Below are 17,395 nucleotides of genomic sequence, written 5' to 3'. Positions count from 1 at the left end.
TTACACAGTGTTTTGCCCGCGAGGGGAACAAAGGTAGCTGTGAGGTAGCTGATAAGCAGCAGTTACTTTTCAGCTTCCTTTATCTAAAGTTGAATGTGTTTTTTAACATACAACACTACTTTCTTTCATAGTTTTATTTTCATGATTATATATAGTTGTTATGATTAGAGGTGTATTGTGAATCATATAAGTGATTAGAGTGTGAAGGAAACATGAGAAATAAAAGGATATTGTATGAAAACTAAACTATATTGAAAGTGAGGTTAGGAAAGACAAGGTTAGAGATAGGGGGAAAGGGTGGGTGGATATCAGGTTGGAAACATCTTGTTTGTGGTATTTACATTCTTTTGATGCACTGTTTCAACTCACTGACTTTTATGGTGGGAACGTGTTCCCTTGGAGACATTAAGCCTCCTTTGGTAAAAAAAGATTATGAATTAGTAAGGCATTGTGTTTATTTTTAGTTCCAGTTCCTCAGAGCAAACAGGCAACAATCAGGCATTCAGCTCACCAAGCAGGTTTCAAACAAGTTTCAGGGTAAAGGTCCTTTAGGCTTTTATGCCGTACCTCATGAGTTTTTACGTTCACCAAAAGGCATGCTAGGCAACTTATGCGCTGCTGTCGCAAGCCAGGGGGACTGGGGGCAACGCTCCGGGGAGCACGCACCGCCTTACCACAGTTTTTACAACGCGGACAGAGCCATCCCGCCACGGCCAGATGCCGGGGGTGCGGCACTAGGTCAATCCTCAGAGATGGGGGACGGGTCGGGGAGGGAAAGGAGGAGGGGGGAGGGGAAGCCTGCTCCAGGGTGTGTGGTGATGTGGGGTGTTGTAATTAGATGATAACATATCATGAAGGTACCAAATCGCTCACTTTAAAATAGTAAATTTAATGTTAAGTGAAATTTGCATCAATAAAAAAATATAAAACAAAATAATCAAATAAAAACAAAAAACAAACAATGGAAACATGGAGACTGCAGGCCCTGAAACCCCCCCAGGATGGTGTCAGTGTGGGCCGGGGCGCAGCCTGTCTCCTAGCTGCCCCTTCCTTGGGCCCATGGGTCTGCACTTCTTTCTGACATCTTGGCCACTCACTTTACTCCTTTTTTGGTTTTGTTCTGTGCATCATGTCTAAGTGGGCGTGGTGAGATGGTTCTCGGGCAATTTCTTTCTGTCTTCGTGGACATGGAAATCCTCTAAGCTGTTCTTTCTCTGAGTATCTCACCGTGGACCTGCCTTCTGGGACACCAGGTGAAGCCAGCATTCCCCGCTCTGACCTCCCAGTTGTTCTCCTGACCGCACAGGGCTCCTCCAGCCCTCGGAGAGTGCTCCCCTCAGTGGAGTGGTCCTCCCTCCTGCTCTGCCCCAGCCAGGAAAGCCCAGGAGTGTGGGCATGCCACACCCACAGCTCCACCATATGTGTCCTTGTGTGTGTTTACAGTGGTCATCTAGAAGATTCACAGGTTATGTCACCAGACCAAGGAGTCTGCCCACCTGCCACCCGAGCCAGTCAACGGAGAAGCAGATGAAACATCAGCAGTTTCACTTTTATTGACAGAAAAGCCAGCAATCTGGAGAGCAGCAGGGTTATCTCCCCAAAGAACTGCTCTCCCCCCCTTTCCCTTTGTTACTTTTTATTCTCACAAAGTCAACACCAGCGATGTTATTACTCATAGTAGAGTTAAACAGATGTCTCCTCACAGGTTACAAAGTTACACAATATCTCCCTATCTTAAACTGGTTATATCTTCAAAGCATTTTTACTTTAGACTAGGTTTATAGCTAGTCAGCACTTCACTGGGTGCACCGAGTGCCCTGGGTCCTTGGCCGGTACCCTGGAGTCCAGTTCCCCAGCTTCTCTGTGACAGCAGCCTTGGAAGTGAATGAATGAACGATGTCTAGATGGCATCGTCCAGCCTGGTTAGGGCCTGACCAGCAACGCCTGCAGGACACGGCTGTTCAGGTGAACAGTGGCTGGTAACAGGCCCAATCCCCCAGCAAGTGCCTGAAAGGGGACAATTTCTTGGCTGATGCTACAGCACCAAGGATCTAATCTTTTAGAGTAATACAAATCCGAATACTGAGACAACTGCTGGGGAATGTTGAGCAGGGCGCCCGACAAGGGAAGGGATTCTGGAGACAATCCCCCGCCCATGCTTTGGGCCCTGGTGAGGTTAGTGCTTTTATCTCCCAGGAGCACCTCAGCAGCACAGCAGACAAAGGCCTATCTTTTGTTTTCATAGCAAGTTTCCAGGATTTCATCGGTGGCACTCCGGAAATTTTCTTTCTGTGTCCTCTGCTGACACCTGGTGGCTGTGATGCAAACTCAGGAGGGAGAACGCACTGGTAATGGACGAGGACCAGGGAGGCAGGTACAGAAGGACGTTGGTCCTAGGCCCGCTCCGGAGGCGCATGAACGACCTCGCTCCTCCGAATTGTGTGTATGGGGTGGAGGTGTAGTTTTTGGAAGAAAGGCACAAATTGTGTATCAAAACAACCAAAAACATTTGAGAATCAAGACTGGTTCCCAAAGTCTGGGTGAACCCAGCATTTTAAAGGAATCATTTTGGGAATTTCCAAATGATTTCCAAATGACAAAATCTTAGCATTGATTATTCAGCCTAATTATTTATAAGAAATGGATTGTGCTGATCACAGACACAGAGCAGGCAGGTCATTTCTTCCTGTGTGTAAACATCTCCAGTGTCACCTGCCCTTTCCCTCCTCTGGGATCGACAGAGATAAGGGACAGCTCAGATCTCCTGCAGCACCTCAGGGGCAGACACCTGTGGTCACAGACAAGGCACGCCAGGTTCTCCAAGTGGCTTGCTGTTTGGGGACCTCTATGTACTTGGGATCTGGGACCCCCTTCATTTTTCTATATCATCCTCGTGCTGATGTTTGGAGATTGCCAGTGTATGCTGGGGGGGCCTGAGGTGACCCAGATCATTTGTGTCCCCCACAACCCTTGGAAGTCAGGGCCTCACTTACCTCAGTTGTGCACATGGAGAGACTGAAGCTGAGTGTTCAGTGACACACCCGAGGTCCAGTGTCAGGAAATGCACCTTGGCCAGCTGCTTGGGACGCTGAGCTCCTTGCCCGGGGCTGTTGTGTGTCCTGACAGTTTATGAGCAAGAGCTGGGGGTAGGGCTCTGTGCAGGGCATTGAGAGCCACCTCTGTTCCCAAAACCAAGGATGGGCAGCGCCGAGTCCATGCCAGGGGTGCAGACAGGAGCAGCACTGCGCCAGGCACGTCCCCACTTGGCAGTGTCATGCCTTTCTAGACTCCCATGTGCTAATTTCATTTGGAAAATAATAGCTTCTGCCGATTCTAGTAAGTGTTTGCCGCTGACTTCTAAACAGATCTTTGGTGGGGTGATGTTCAGTCCCCATGGTCCCACAAACAGGGGCACTGTCCCAGTCTGGCCCCCTTTGCTCTGTAAAGCTGGATTGTTGGCTTTGCTCTAAGGCAGGACGGGAGGACCACGGCCCAGGGAAGGGCGGCCCTTGGACCTGAAGGCTGCGATGCTGGCTGTTCACATTTGCTGCTGGTCACTTTCTAGACTTTAGACAAAGATTCAATCCATAGATTTCTCCTAACTGGTTGTTGATCATTTGTCTGAAAGTTTCTGATATTTTATTTCACATAGACAAAACACAGAAGTATTTGGTGGCCATTTTAATTTATCTTCCGCAAACACTTGGTTAATTGCCCCATGTCCTCTTCACAGCACACGTCTGGAGCATGGCTGTTTATATTCTGTGTTTTATATCTTATCAGTGGTCATTTTTTCCTTCCAGGCTAAATGTATTTTGACAATAATATGGTCACAGGAATGGAACAGGATGTGAACAGAGAAGCGGAGGGGTAGATGGATGGACTGAGCAGCCAGGATGTCCTGTGGGGCTTCAAAACCCCTCAGGGAAAGCCCCTGGTGAGGGCGTCGTGGGGGGCAGGCGTGGGTAAGCCTCTGGCCCTCCTGTCTCCCCTGCCGCTGCCACATCCAGGTGTTCCAAGGGAGGAGGCAGAGCCTGGAGGGGGCTTTCCACTCCAATCCCAGGCTGCAGTTTAAGGTCCCCTGTCCCTGCCCACCTGGGTGTGGCTCTGGGGTGGGGGCACACAGGCTGACAGGCTGGAACAGGATGTTCCCCAGAGATGATTTCTGGTGGGTTTGAGTCCAACAGTTTCAAAGCTGTCAGCGGGAGACTGGATTTCCCGCCAGCCTGGTTTGACCTCATTCCAGATGTAGACCTCAGCAAAGCTGGCCATCCCAGGGCAAGAGGGGGCTGCCGGCCCCACAGGCTGTGCAGTGCCTTCATTTTGGGCGTCACACCCACCTCTGAGCAGACATGTGCCCTCTTGAGGGTGAGGGGGTAGAGCCCTTCTCTCCTGGATTACATGGAATTAGCATCCCACAGAGAGAAGCTGACGTTTGCCAGAGGTCCCTATGCTCAGTCTGTAGCCAGCGCAGTGCAGGCTGGTACCTAAGCTGAAGGCGGCAAAGTAGTAAAGCAAGGACTGGAAACCGTGTCCGTGCCGTGAAATATTTCCATCTAGTCGGGGATATAAAGCAAGACTGGAAACTCACGGAACAGAGATTCTCAGCCTTGGCTTCATGTGTCGGGTGCTGCTGTACCAGGATCCCATGCCCAGAGGTTCACTCCGTCTGTGCTGGGGATTTGTAAGAGCTCCAGGCTGTTGGCGACGTGAACCTAGGTTGTACAAGGGCCAGGCCCTAGAGAGTGTCCAGAAATCCAAGGCCGTGCTGATGATCCTGTAGTCCAGAGGTTCTCAACCTTCCTAATGCTGCAACCTTTAATACAGTCCAAAGGGGTCATGACCCATAGGTTGAGAACTGCTGCCCTAAAACCATGTTGCTGAGTAAAACCTTCAGGTCTCTCCAGCTGAAGCGAGGGTGGGGAAGGAGGAAAGGTTCCCAGATGTGCACGTTTCTGTTCTGACTCCTGCCAGTCGGTGTGATTAAAATTGTAATTGCGTGCATGTTAGTGGGTAACAGATCAGAACTGAGTTTACAAATTAAAGAAGCTTCTCCCATAAGAGGAAAAAAAAACATGTTGACTAAAAAAAAAAAAAGAAGAAGCTTCTCCCACAGACAAGACAAGACATGGCTTGTGTCTCACAGAATGGAGAGTTTAGAATTTACCTCACAACACCTGCCCAGCTCCATCAGCCATAAGTGCAGCCCGTTACTTAAACTCAGGGCCTCTGGTGCTGCACCAAGAGGTTTTTTTTTTCTTTTTCAGTTGAGTTTTGAGGTTGCTGAGGGGAACATCATCACTTCCTTTGGCTGAATTTTAAAGTTGCACAAAAGTTGCAAGTTCCCTTCTTTAGATTTTCACTGAAGGGCTTCCTGAAAGCTAGAGAAACTCTTTAAGTTATTTAAAATCATGTGGAGATTAATGTTTAGAAACAAAAAGTTCACAGGCGTGGTCAGTATTGTTGTGACGTCCTCACGAGTGAAGTTGTCTACGGGGAACGCGCCCTGTGACTTACTGGTATTCTTTCTGTTTCCACAGGGCAAGAGTGACACCAGCTTCCCCGAGGGGAAGCCAGCTGCGTCAGCGGAGGTAAGAAGCACCCTGGGGGTCATTTTCCTCCACGCTCCTGTGAGTTACTTTTCTTAAAGAAGTTGTTAGACATGAAGTCTGTTTGGATTTCTTGGGTCATCTCCCCTGGCCCCAGGCCCAGCAGCGGCTGAGATGCGCTGTTGAAATGCGGTTTCTGGCCTTGATGCGAAGCTGCGCTGGTTTTGCGAGCTATGTCTGTGCGGCAGGGTCCACGTGTTGGGGACACTTGGGCACCACGGTTGCCGGTTTTCTTCTGAACCTCTGGGTCGTTTTATGTGCAATGTTCCTTTATGCCTTCAAAACGAGCTGGGATTACAAATGGCAAAAGAGACCCCAGGCCTGGACAAACTGGGGTGTCAAGCTGCATGGTGGGCTGGTGACTAACTTCACAGCCTTAGGGTATGTGGTTCAGCTTCCCAGTGGTAGTTTTTCCAGGAATTAGGCCTCAAATGGATACTTTTACATGCAGATTGATTTCTCACTGTATTTCACGCAGCTATCTAGTTTTAATACTATTATACATAAGAACATTTTTAGGTAGTCTAATGGCTGCTTTGAACTCTTGTCCCGTGTAACAGCCACCTGTATAGGGATGCTGTGCAGTCCTCCATGTCAGCTGTCAGGCAGGCACAACGGGCCTGTTCCCGTGGGTGGGAGGGGGGACGTCAAACGGGGCATTTGAACTTCATTTCTGGGTAAGCATTAAGCTACTCTGGGCTCATAGTAGCAAAAATATCCTGATTCCCTGGTGGCTTCCTTGAGTTTCCTTACATTGCTAAGGCAGTGACGACACCAGGACCACTGAGGTGCATGGGGGGCTCAGCACAGGTGAGGGGCAGCCTTGGTGCACCCTCTGGGGGCCTCACGTTCCCGAGGACAGGTGCTAAGTGTCATCTGGTCTCAGGCTGCTCCGTAGCCTTCAGGGAAGGTCCCTGAAGTCCACTGTATTACTTTTTACGCATTTATGGCACTCCTGTCTGGGTCTGAATGTTTTGTTTTTTGAGTTTCCTAAGAGCTAGAAAGAACGTATTTTTATTCACTGTTTAACTCAAAGAACTGGTTGAATCAGAGATTCTTGATACTATTATCCTGCACAAATTGGATTTGCTTATTAATTATATATGTTATGTCTGTAGAGCTGTGTAATGATAACTGATGGTTGGCCCTAGACAATCTCAAGGTGGTTTAGTTATTGTACTGAAGCAGCTAGACAAAAGTCTGGATACTATTTTGAATTGGATCCTAATTTAAATGAACGCAGAAAACAATGTATGTTGTGGTGGGAGGAATATAACTTTGTACTCTTTTCTCAAAATCTTTTTTTCAGTCTAGTTTATAACCTGTTCAAGAAAGAAATAGTTGGTGATTCTTAGCAAAACGTCACTCAGCTTTATACGTGGGCCACTTGGAAAGTTTTGGGGAAGACTGTGGTACTGTCCATTATTTCTCTTCCACGAAGTACACTCAGTGGACGGCGTCCCCTCTGGCTCACCTGGGCGAGCTTCTCTTGCTTGGCTTATCATGGTGCTGGGGGCTTCATTTGTTTCCATCTGCATGGATTTTGTTTCTTGGTCTTTTGTATCTCATAACTTTTGTAAAGACCCATGTACATACATGTGAAGAACTGTCCTCAGAAAATCCAAACTTTTTTTTTTTGAGACAGTCTCAAGCTGTCACCCTGGGTAAAGTGCAGTTGCATCACAGCTCACAGCAACCTCATACTCCTGGGCTTAAGGGATTCTCTTGCCTCAGCCTCCCAAGTAGCTGGGACTACAGGCGCCTGCCACAATGCCCGGCTACTTTTTGGTTGTAGTTGTCATTGTTGTTTGGCAGGCCCAGGCTGGATCCAAACCCGCCAGCTCTGTTGTATGTGGCTGGCGCCTTAGCCGCTTGAACTATAGGCGCTGAGCCAGAAAATCCAAACTTTTATTATCCTCTCTGTCGTTACAGTCCAGATTCAGCCTGGCCCCACCACACAGGCGTGAAGAGTTTCCTCTGGAGCATGTTTCTCCAGTCCAGGCCAGCGTGCTGGGCGAGGGCCATATACACTGGATTCAGGGACCGAGGGTGTGTGGTGCCACTGGGGAGTCACTCCTTCAGGGATCAGTGGCCGGTCCCACTCAGTAGTATCTGCAGGTGGCCCTGTGGCTGGAACTGGAAAGCGTTCCACTATTTCCATTGGGACACAGCCTCTGACGCTCCTGGAATCAAGGCCTGGGGTGTCGCTCAGCAAGCAGCCACAGCAGCTCTGAGTGAGTGACCCTTGGTGTCCCGTAGCCCCCAAGCAGGTTAACTCTTGGCTGTGTTTTCACAAAGCCACCCTGAATATGATGGGAAGAAGTCCCTTATGCTTGGGATTAAGAAGACACAAACCAGACCTGGCACAGCATGACGGAGAGCACCCAGAAAAGCAGGGGAGGCAGGCGGTCAGCAGCCTCTCAGCCTCCCCTGCTGGTCACTCTTCTCCCCGGCCCCTAACACCACCCCCTACTCACATTTACAGAGGGTGCCAGAAAAGGTATATGCACTTTAAGGAAGAAAAATCTGTATTAAAATTGCAATACTCAATATATAGCTGAACATATACTACAACAAGAGCTGAATCCAAGTCATGCTGAGCTCTTCTTGTAACTGCAGAAGTCAAATGTGACTTGAGCATTACAAATTCAACACAGCTTTTCCCTTTATTAAAATGTGTGTGCATTTTTGGGGACCCTCTGTCTGTGTGTTTATTAATTTATTTTAGAGAGGGGTCTTGCTGTGTTGCCCAGCTGGACTCGAACTCCTAGGCTCATGTCGTCCTGCCATCTTGGCCTCCCGAGTAGTTGGGACTGTAGGTTCCTGGCACTGTGCCCAGCTCCTCCATGCATGTTTTTAATAAGAATCTGCAAAAGTTAGTGTTAAGCAGGTTGTTGGACCAAGTAGGAGGCTTGCAGAGTCTCCTGTTGAAAACCCTAACACAGGTTTAGTCACTGGGGCACAAGCAGGTGCCACTGCAGCTTTCATAAGAAACATTATGATGTTTCCTTCACCAGGACAGTCACGGAGCTGCCAGTGTGGCAAACACATGTCGTTATCAGCATCTTTTCTGTGTTTTACCTAATAGAACCTGCCAGGGGCCTCCAGTTTAACAGCTAATTAAGTGTCCTCTTTCTCTGTCCCTTATTTACAAGAATGTAAATTTCTTATACAAAGAAATTTTAGGGAAGAGGCTGAGGCGGCTGCAGTTCCCAGCTGAGTGTGCTGTTCTTTGCCCCACACCAGCCTGGGCAGAGCAGGGGGCAGTGTCCAGAGAGATCTTTGTCCCGAAATGCTCATTTGGTTTCTCCCTTTCTTTTCTCACTATTTTGTAATGAACACCTGGCCCATTTCATAGAGTTGTGCTGTTCAATAATCTATTGATTCGGTGGGACGTTAACAAAGAAGAGGTAATTGTTCCCTCAGAGTTGCTGATATTTGAAGCACAGAAATGTGGCCACCCTCGGTGATCACAGTGTAGTAGCAGTGGCCAAGGTGGGGCAGTGAAAATGCAGAGATGAAGGCAGAGCAAGTCCTTACGCTGAGAACAATGCAGACCGCAATTGCACGCTCAAGCCTGTGCCCCTGGGTGCCTGGAGTCACTGCACACACTGTCCTAGTGGCCGTGTGCCTGGTGTCACTGCACACACAGTCCTGGTGGCCACGTGCCTGGCGTCACTGCACACACAGTCCTGGTGGCCGTGTGCCTGGCGACACTGCACACACAGACCCGGTGGCTGCGTGCCTGGTGTCACTGCACACACAGTCCTGGTGGCCGTGTGCCTGGCGTCACTGCACACCCGCTCCTGGTGGCCGCGTGTCTGACGAATCTGAAGTATCTCTGAGGGATTGCTTACAGTGCCTCCCTTCCAAGGCACGAGGGTGTTTACAACTCCTGTTTTCCTGTCCACCATTTAAAGTTGGTTCCCTTTATGGGGCCCTTGGGGCTTTTGCCTCCTAGCATGGGACCCGCAAGCGAGGGCACTCTCAGTCCCTGCGCACGTGTGTTTGGCGTGTAACACGCCTTTCTCCTGCTCTCAGAGGACAGGCCAATTTTGCCAGGGCCCTCTGGGCTTTTCCGCTTGCCCATTCTTACTTTCCTTTATGTTAATTAATCCTTGTATGATACTGTGTTCCAGGCACTGCTCTAGGCCCCTCATGGGTGTTCACTTGTTTGACCCTCGTGGCCGTGTGATGTGGCCACCATGGTTGGTGTCCCGGGTTTCAGAGCAGAGCATCCAGGTCTCTCCCTTTCCTAGGAATCTCTGCCCCTTGTCTTGGTCCAGATGGGACACGCTGCAGCTTCAGGGTGGGAGACGCACCCGACACCAGGGCCTTCTTCTCATGTGTGTGACAAGGCTGATTCCCCCAGGTGGCTGTGCCGGGGGCTGTCCTTGGCCACTTGGTTGGGGGCTGGAAGTCAGGCTGCTTCTATCTGGAGCTCTGCAGTCGGGGTTCTCTATTCCCCTTGGGAGTCTGGGGGTGAAAGTGGGTAACCCACACTCTCTACACTGTCTTGAATGGAGGTGACACCACTCTCACCCCCACACCCTCTGGAGGAGACAGTACCCGGCACCCTCTCTACTTGCCCAGGGCTGAGGAGGAGGAAAGGTGCTATGAGGTGCAGGGGTGTCCTGGACACAGGCCTGACCTTGCCTGTGTGGTTTTATGGGTCCAAATGGAAGTGAAATACTAGATGTCACTGAGGGAGACACAAAACAACACTTCAGGCCTGAGACGAGGAGGGTCTGACCCAGCCGACACGGGGGCTTTCCCTGCGGGGGGCTTGTCCTCGGACCTCCTTGTGAGCATTTTGTTCGGTGCCTGCGAGACGAGTGACTGATGAGAACAGCAGCAAGTCCTTTGAAGCTGTGACAAATAAACAGTCATGGCTGTTTTTCAAAGTGATTTCTTTAAAAATACATTTGGAAGATGAATAAGCCAAGGTTGTTTTGACAATCTCCCATGGCATGAAATAAAAGGCAATCTCTTGCCAGAGTCTCCATGACAACCATCAGTCCACACACTTACATTCACCTGCAATTAAATTCCATTAAAAACAAAAGGTTTCCCTTGCAAACCCACTAGATACCGTATGATCCATCTAGCCAGAGACCAAAGCCTGGTCTATTTTGCAAATGTACTTTCAAAAGTACTAAGTCCTGGATAATTACCTTTCAATTTTTACAGAAGCATAAGAAGCTTGAATGGAGTTGCATTTGGGCAACTCAAACTGCGGTTACTAAAAGCCTAGTGATTTAGGTGGGGGTTACTTAGAGCTGCTGCTTCCATCTGCCCCTCTGATTCTCTACTTCTCTCTCACTAACTCGGTATCTATGCCCCCTGCCATCGGGTTGGACAGAAAAGCGAGTTGCCAGAGAGCAGACTGCTCCAAGCAATTCCAGCAGAACGCATGGTGCGGGAAAGATGAGCATTTTTGACAGAGCCTTTTTCCAGCTTCCCCTGGGCTTGTGCTAATCTAACCTGAGCTAGTTTCCTGTTCCCAGGAATGATAGAAAAGACCCCAAAGTCTTCATAATCTACAACCAGACATGGGGGGTCCTCCCCTCTGTGCAATTATCCTATAACCCTGACATTCAACTTAGAGCTTTGGTGAGTTTGTCTTTGATATTGTTGAGTTTCTTTATTTAAGTCTTAGGGCTATTTCTTTGGGGTAGTAGACCAGATAGATATATCCTTAGAAGTAAATATTTGAACAATTTCTTAAGAAGCCATTAATTTTATTCTGTGTGCAAAATAAGCTAAGAAAATATTTACACACCAAAATAAACCCACTTTCCCTCTCCAAATAGCCATTCCCCAGGTGACACTGATCTTGGCTAAGCTGTGAACATTTCCCCACATAAGCATCTTTTCCAAGTGGTTGACTAGGGTACAGATAGTGAAATTAAGCTTTCTGGTTTTATTCTTGTGTACTTGAAGATACTAGAGCTTCAGCATTATCCACTCCCCCCCCAGCAAAAGTCCAGTAAACAATTCTTTTTTAAGTTTCAATCGAGCTTCGATACTATATATAAAAAATTAAAACAAAATGTTCTTGAAGGACCACAGGAGTCAGGTTTTAAGGAAAATATTTTATATTCTCCTCCTTCCACACTCAGAAATACCACCCCATGGGGTTTAGGGAAGCACAGACTTCCCTTTGCAGTGTTTTCACCACTGCTGCCTTGGCCACCGGGAGAGGACAAGTCTGCGGAGGAAGCAGAGACATTGCCAAGGGAGGAGAGTGTAGGGAGATGCCATCAGAGTTCCCGGCAACGAGCACCTGTTCCTGGAAAGGCTGTAGAGATATTTTAAGATGCAGAACTTTTCAAAGGGGTGGAATGTGTATTACTTCAGGGAAAAGAAATAGAATTGGGGTTGTTTTGAAGTTCCTGATAATTTGACAAAGGGAGAAGCCAGGAATGACATGTACAGGGATTGCCAAGATACAAACGAAATAATACGTAAGACATTTGGTGAGCAGAGGAAGAATCCCTCATCTCTTAGATCTTCTAGGTTACTATTTTGTGCTAGCTCTCAGTAGCAAAAAGCAACTGGGGAATTTTTGAAAATGGAGACATTTTCCCTTATTGCAGTAACTCAGCCTGTGAACAAACCACACTCCAGTCTCAAAGTAACAGCTCAAAGTGTGAAGTTCTGCTGAGAATGTAGTAATTGCCAGTGGCTCCTGGGGAGGGAAAAATTGCATATATCATGGAAGATGTCTGGCATATGCTTTAAAACATTCTATATTATGGGTTCTTAATAAAGTTCCTAAAATGCAGAATACAGTCACTAAAAATTATACCTTGGCATGTCCCTCTGAAGGGCCACACAAGGTTCTCCAGGGTTGTCATTTATCTGAAATACATACTTATAACCGTCCGGCCACACACATATATACAAACTCACATTTATATAGATAAATGAGTTTTAATCAGTTCTGGCATTCCAGGAAAAGAATACACATTATGTGTCCTCCAGAAGCAACGGAATGAATCAAAAATGGTTTTGGAAGAACAAAGTTCCTGAAATAGCAACCACTTAAGAAAGGACAGTTGTACTTTGACTGTTTTTGTTTGATTGGAAAAGAAGTATCCTTCATCTCTGCGTCCTGCGGTCAGGAAGAAGTGGACAGGGCCGTTCCTCTTACTGCTGTGCTTTCTGTCCACCTCAGTCCTGAATGTCCTTTCTCCTTTGATTCTTTTTTTTTTTCACACTGAATGACCTTTCTCCTTTGATTCTTTTTTTTTCACACTTTCAGTCTCAGCCATACCCTATTTGGCATCTCAAAGCTAAATGTTAGTGAGTAGATTCTTCATATTGCATCTTTAGCTCTTCAGAGAAGAAGGTTATTCTTTATTCTAAACAAATAAAAAATAAACTCTTTGCCGGGTTCCTAGATCTGACTCTGAACCTGAACCTGGCACCCAACAGCTGCCGCACACATGGAGGTTCACATGCCTCTGTCTGCACTTAGAGCTCAACAATGGGGGCGGGAAAGGGGTTGCCTGCTCTGCAGGAGATCCTGGGAACTCAGTTTTGACAAGGAAATCAAAGTAGATTTTATATCATCTAGACAGGACTGCAGGCTAGCCTGGGTGGAGGCTGGAGGGTGTGTGTGTGAGTGAAGGTGTAACACAGGGACGATGCTGTCCTCACATATCTGACATGCCTTAGTCGACCCAGTGCCACCAAAAAAAAAAAAAAAAAAAAAACCACCAACAATTTTTATCACCTCCCTTCTACAAATGGCTCCTTCTCTCAGTTTAAATGCCACAGATAAGGAGGGAGATGTTTTCCCCGTGCTGCTAAGGCCGGTTGCCAGCCTGGCCACGGGCAGGTGGACAGGTGGACGGGTGCAGTGTGGAGGGTCGCAGGGACATGCGAGTGTCTTTGGCACTTTCTAACGTTGGACTAGTTCCAGGTGAAGCTTCAGCTCTGACAGATTCTGCCAGATGTTGTGCCAAAGCCTGTTAGGATTCAGAGCAGCATGAGTAACTTGGCTTTGCATCGGAAGGAATGGCCAGCCTGGAGGCTGATCTCCCCTCTGCCGCACCCGTTTCTTCTCTGACTCTGTGAAGCTGGAGTTTGTCGGCAGCCAGAGCGTTTTCACCTCACAGCGGATGCCTGCGAGCTGGGGGGCTCCTCTGATTGGTGATCTGGGTGCCTGCCAAGAGGGACGCAGGAGGGGAGGGGAGCCAAGCGGGGAGCTGCTGCTGGGGACGCCTGGGCGAAGCAGCCAGAGAGGTGATAAAAGGAGCAGTGACCACCACAGGCAGAATGGCTGGACTGCCGGGGAAGTCCTGTCCCCTGGCCCCGGAGAAGGAAGCATGATCAGGCTGCCACACAGGAAGCTGCAGAAACTGTTTCTCAGAAAGGTAAGGGAGAGAGGGCACTGGAGCTGGGCCTGGGGAAGTTTGACAATCTCGACCCACAGCCAGGAAAGCACTGGTGTGACAAAGCGGACAATGAGGGTGAGTCCACCAGCTGTTCCCGGACTTCTTGTAAATGAAATGTCATAGCTTATCCACACAGGTGCCGAGGTTTGCCCAGAGCAGGCCGGCATGTCTGATTGGAGTGGCCCTGGTTTTAAATTTATTCTGCGTTGGAGGGTGTGACTGGACCCAAGTAATCTTAATGTTGTTCTCAAGTGTAATTTTCATAATTGAAGAGGAGGGTGTCAGTTATTCCTTTGCATTTTTAGAACCCAAGGGAAAAAAGATGACAGAGCTGATGTTTATTTCCACTATTACTCAAAGATAAAGGTGACGAGAATCAATTAATCAAGTTCTAGCAGTTTGCTCTTAATTTCTTTTTTTACTTTTTTATTGTGGTAAAATATACTTAACATAAAATTGACCATGTTGACCTGTTTGAGTCACAGCCAGTGGCATTAAGCACAGCCACACGGTTGTGCAGCCCTCACCCTACCATCCTCAGATCCTTCTTCTCTGCTCCTTTTCCCCACGGCTGCCCAGCACCAGTCACCTGGGAAAATACCTCGGGCTGCCTGCTGAGCAGCTCTATGACCTGCTGAGAAATTGCTTTTTGTTTATCTCAAATTACTTTTTTAAAAAGAAAACATCTGAGCTACAGGGTTTAAAAAGTCACTGACCCAGTGGGCATATGATTTATGTCTTAACACTTCTTTGGAGAAAATCTGTGCACCTAACTTTTAATATGGTAAAAGAGTTCTAATTTCCCTGTTTGGGTCCATATCTGTAAGTGTGTGTATGCTTAGTTATATGCAGATTTGAGGGTAATCAATATGCTTAGATCTATAGATCTTAATGTATAAAAATACAATTCCAAGGTACATTTATATTTCACTCTAAAATGACTTATAAAACAATATTTTTAATGATTTTTATAAGGTGAATGAAAGTTGCTTACTTCTGTTTGGGGGGTTAAGAAAGCATAAAGAAAATAAGTGAGCTGTCCACACTCCCAGGCAGAGATGTCCATGGAGCAGCCCCAGCCCGAGGCTCCCTGCCCAGCTCAGCCCTGGTCCCTCACAGGTCACAGCAGCATCTCAGGTAGCAGTTTGCTTTGATTTGAATAAACATCACCCTAGGGGGTAATTTCTTTTTTTTTTTTTTTTTTATTGTTGGGGATTCATTGAGGGTACAATAAGCCAGGTTACACTGATTGCAATTGTTAGATAAAGTCCCTCTTGCAATCAGGGGTATTTCTTTATTGATACCCCATCCTATTCCCAAGTGACTTCAATCAAGTTAAAAGTATTAAAAAAAAAAAAAAGACTAAAAGCTTCTTGAGGAGTGGAACACAGACAGGGCAGGGCAATTAAAACAAAAAACAGGAAAAAAACAACCTAGTTGCTCAGGTGAGCCCTCCGCCCTGAAAGGAACACTGCCCTGTAAAGAGCGGACGGTACCTCGACAGTACTTTTATATTAAGGGCGACGCATCTCTTAGTAATGGGTTTTTGCTTTGCTTTGTTTTCTTTTGTTTTTTTGCCATGCCCTGAATGGTAAGCTGAGGGAGTAAGGCGGACATACAAAGTAGAAAAAGCCCTTCTACCAGGAGCCGACTGTTCTCTGGAGACTTGGCTTCCCCAGGGCGCCCTTGGACGTCACCTGGAGACAGATGTGACATGGACTTGCAGACCATCCTCCACCACTGAGGGGAGAGCCTGTGCGTTCTGATAATTGAGTGGCACTGAGTTTGGGTTCCTCAAGTACAGGCCTATACGCTTTCTATGTTCTGAGTTACTCAGAGGGGCTCTGACAACTTGGGGACTGAGAGGGGTCATAGAAGTACCGTGACAGTCAAACATGGCATGGGGGGGGGGTTCAGCGGGGCAGCCTGGGATGGGGGAGGGACCTCGACCCACCTGGACTCACTTGGCTCTGTCATTTCTGTATCTGAAGCTCTGCCCTCTGGGGCCATGTGGACACTGGAGGGCGGCCCCTCCCAGGGTCAGCTGGTTTCCAGATGAGGCAGACAACTCCCTAGGAGCACACGTTTCACCTGCAAACCACCGCACCTGACCACCTTCAGGGTCTTCAACTCTGGGACATTGTCCCCTGCCCTCATCACCCAGAGCCAGGTCCCAGGCAGTAAGGCAGCCCGTGTCCAGCAGAGCCTGTGGAACCACCCAGACTGGCCAGTGGTGAGCCTGCTCACCCTCTCACCCAGTCCATCCACAGAAGCCCCAGACGGCTCCTCCATGCCCCTCTGGGGCGACCATGATGCCCCTCCTGGGATCTGTGAGGAGCAAACTATCTTTTTGATGGTAGTTATCTCCTGATGGCCTGAATAATAATAAAACCTATATTTTAAAACTGTCAGTTGTTTTTAAAACTGATAGTTTTATTTATTTAAGATTATTCAACTTACATGTTGTGAGAAGTACAAAGGTAGGGGAGACCGAGTCCTGGGGTCTGAGAATCTCTGTGCACATGGACGCAGGAGGGTCTTGGCGGAAGGCGCCTGTCCCCATTCTCACATGGGGGAGCAGGTTTCTGACAGAGACCCCTCTCAAAGTCTGGGGTCGGGTCATCTGCACGTGGAGCCCCAAAGCTTTGGATCTGTTTCCATTATTAACCCCTGATCGCTTGGGGGCAAATGAGTGTGCTTTCCTGGTCTCAGAGCTGTTAAATGTGGTAATAAGCGTTTCACCACGATCACCTATCATATTGACATAATACAGATAACAGTCACAATGTGTTTCTAGACAGGTGGTAACGTGTCAATGTGACAGTTAAATTTGCTTCCCTTTGGATGGAGTTCTGAACTGTTACATGATTTCTTAAACTCACTTTTTATCTGTATGTATATTCACAGGGTGCAAGTGCAACTCTGCAGCATGCTGGAGTTGGGGCGCCCTGTGCATCAGTCTCTGGAGCAGCTCACGCCTCCCCCTCCCGGGTCCCCACTGTGTGTTGTTCCTCCCTCTGAACTGCTGCGTGCTTGATTAGTAAACTATTCTGAGCTGATGTTTTTGTTTTTACAATATGGGGTGGTATTAGAAAGAGAGCCGTGGAAGAACGTAAACAAGGTCAACACAGTCATTTTTGTACAAATATAGGACACTTTGTTTAATAGAAAACAAGAACAAATTCCAACAGCATTGTACACATTTTAGGGCATATTATTGGGTCTTTACAGAAGTTACTTTTCTGACGTTATAATTGCCCTTTGATTTTTAAGAGGTTTAGTTCAGAATGGACAAGAAAGTTGGCTGAGTACTGGTATATATGCAGAGGCCAATCCATAAATATTTACTTACTGAGTGCTTGGTTTGTGCTGGCTGGGCCA

The 17,395-nt window shown here is 47.8% G+C and overlaps 1 protein-coding gene across 2 annotated transcripts in view; it reads left to right on the top strand.

Annotated features, from left to right (window-relative positions):
• RPS6KA2 (ribosomal protein S6 kinase A2) overlaps positions 1-17,395 on the top strand; it is a 344,820-nt gene that overhangs the window by 70,806 nt on the left and 256,619 nt on the right. Inside the window, exons 1-2 of one of the 2 annotated variants that reach the window (XM_053592909.1) lie at positions 5,370-5,453; positions 5,541-5,591. In XM_053592909.1, coding sequence (XP_053448884.1) covers positions 5,412-5,453; positions 5,541-5,591 — 93 coding nt within the window. In that variant the 5' untranslated portion in view covers positions 5,370-5,411. Of the gene's footprint in view, positions 1-5,369; positions 5,454-5,540; positions 5,592-17,395 lie in introns of those variants that run through there. The other variant, XM_053592911.1, reaches the window with a different exon arrangement.

Source organism: Nycticebus coucang, chromosome 5 (genome assembly GCF_027406575.1).
Source record: "Nycticebus coucang isolate mNycCou1 chromosome 5, mNycCou1.pri, whole genome shotgun sequence".
In the NCBI taxonomy this organism is placed as follows: domain Eukaryota; kingdom Metazoa; phylum Chordata; class Mammalia; order Primates; family Lorisidae; genus Nycticebus; species Nycticebus coucang.
Note: the sequence above shows the minus strand (reverse complement) of the source record. Positions and strands in the feature narration are given on the sequence as shown.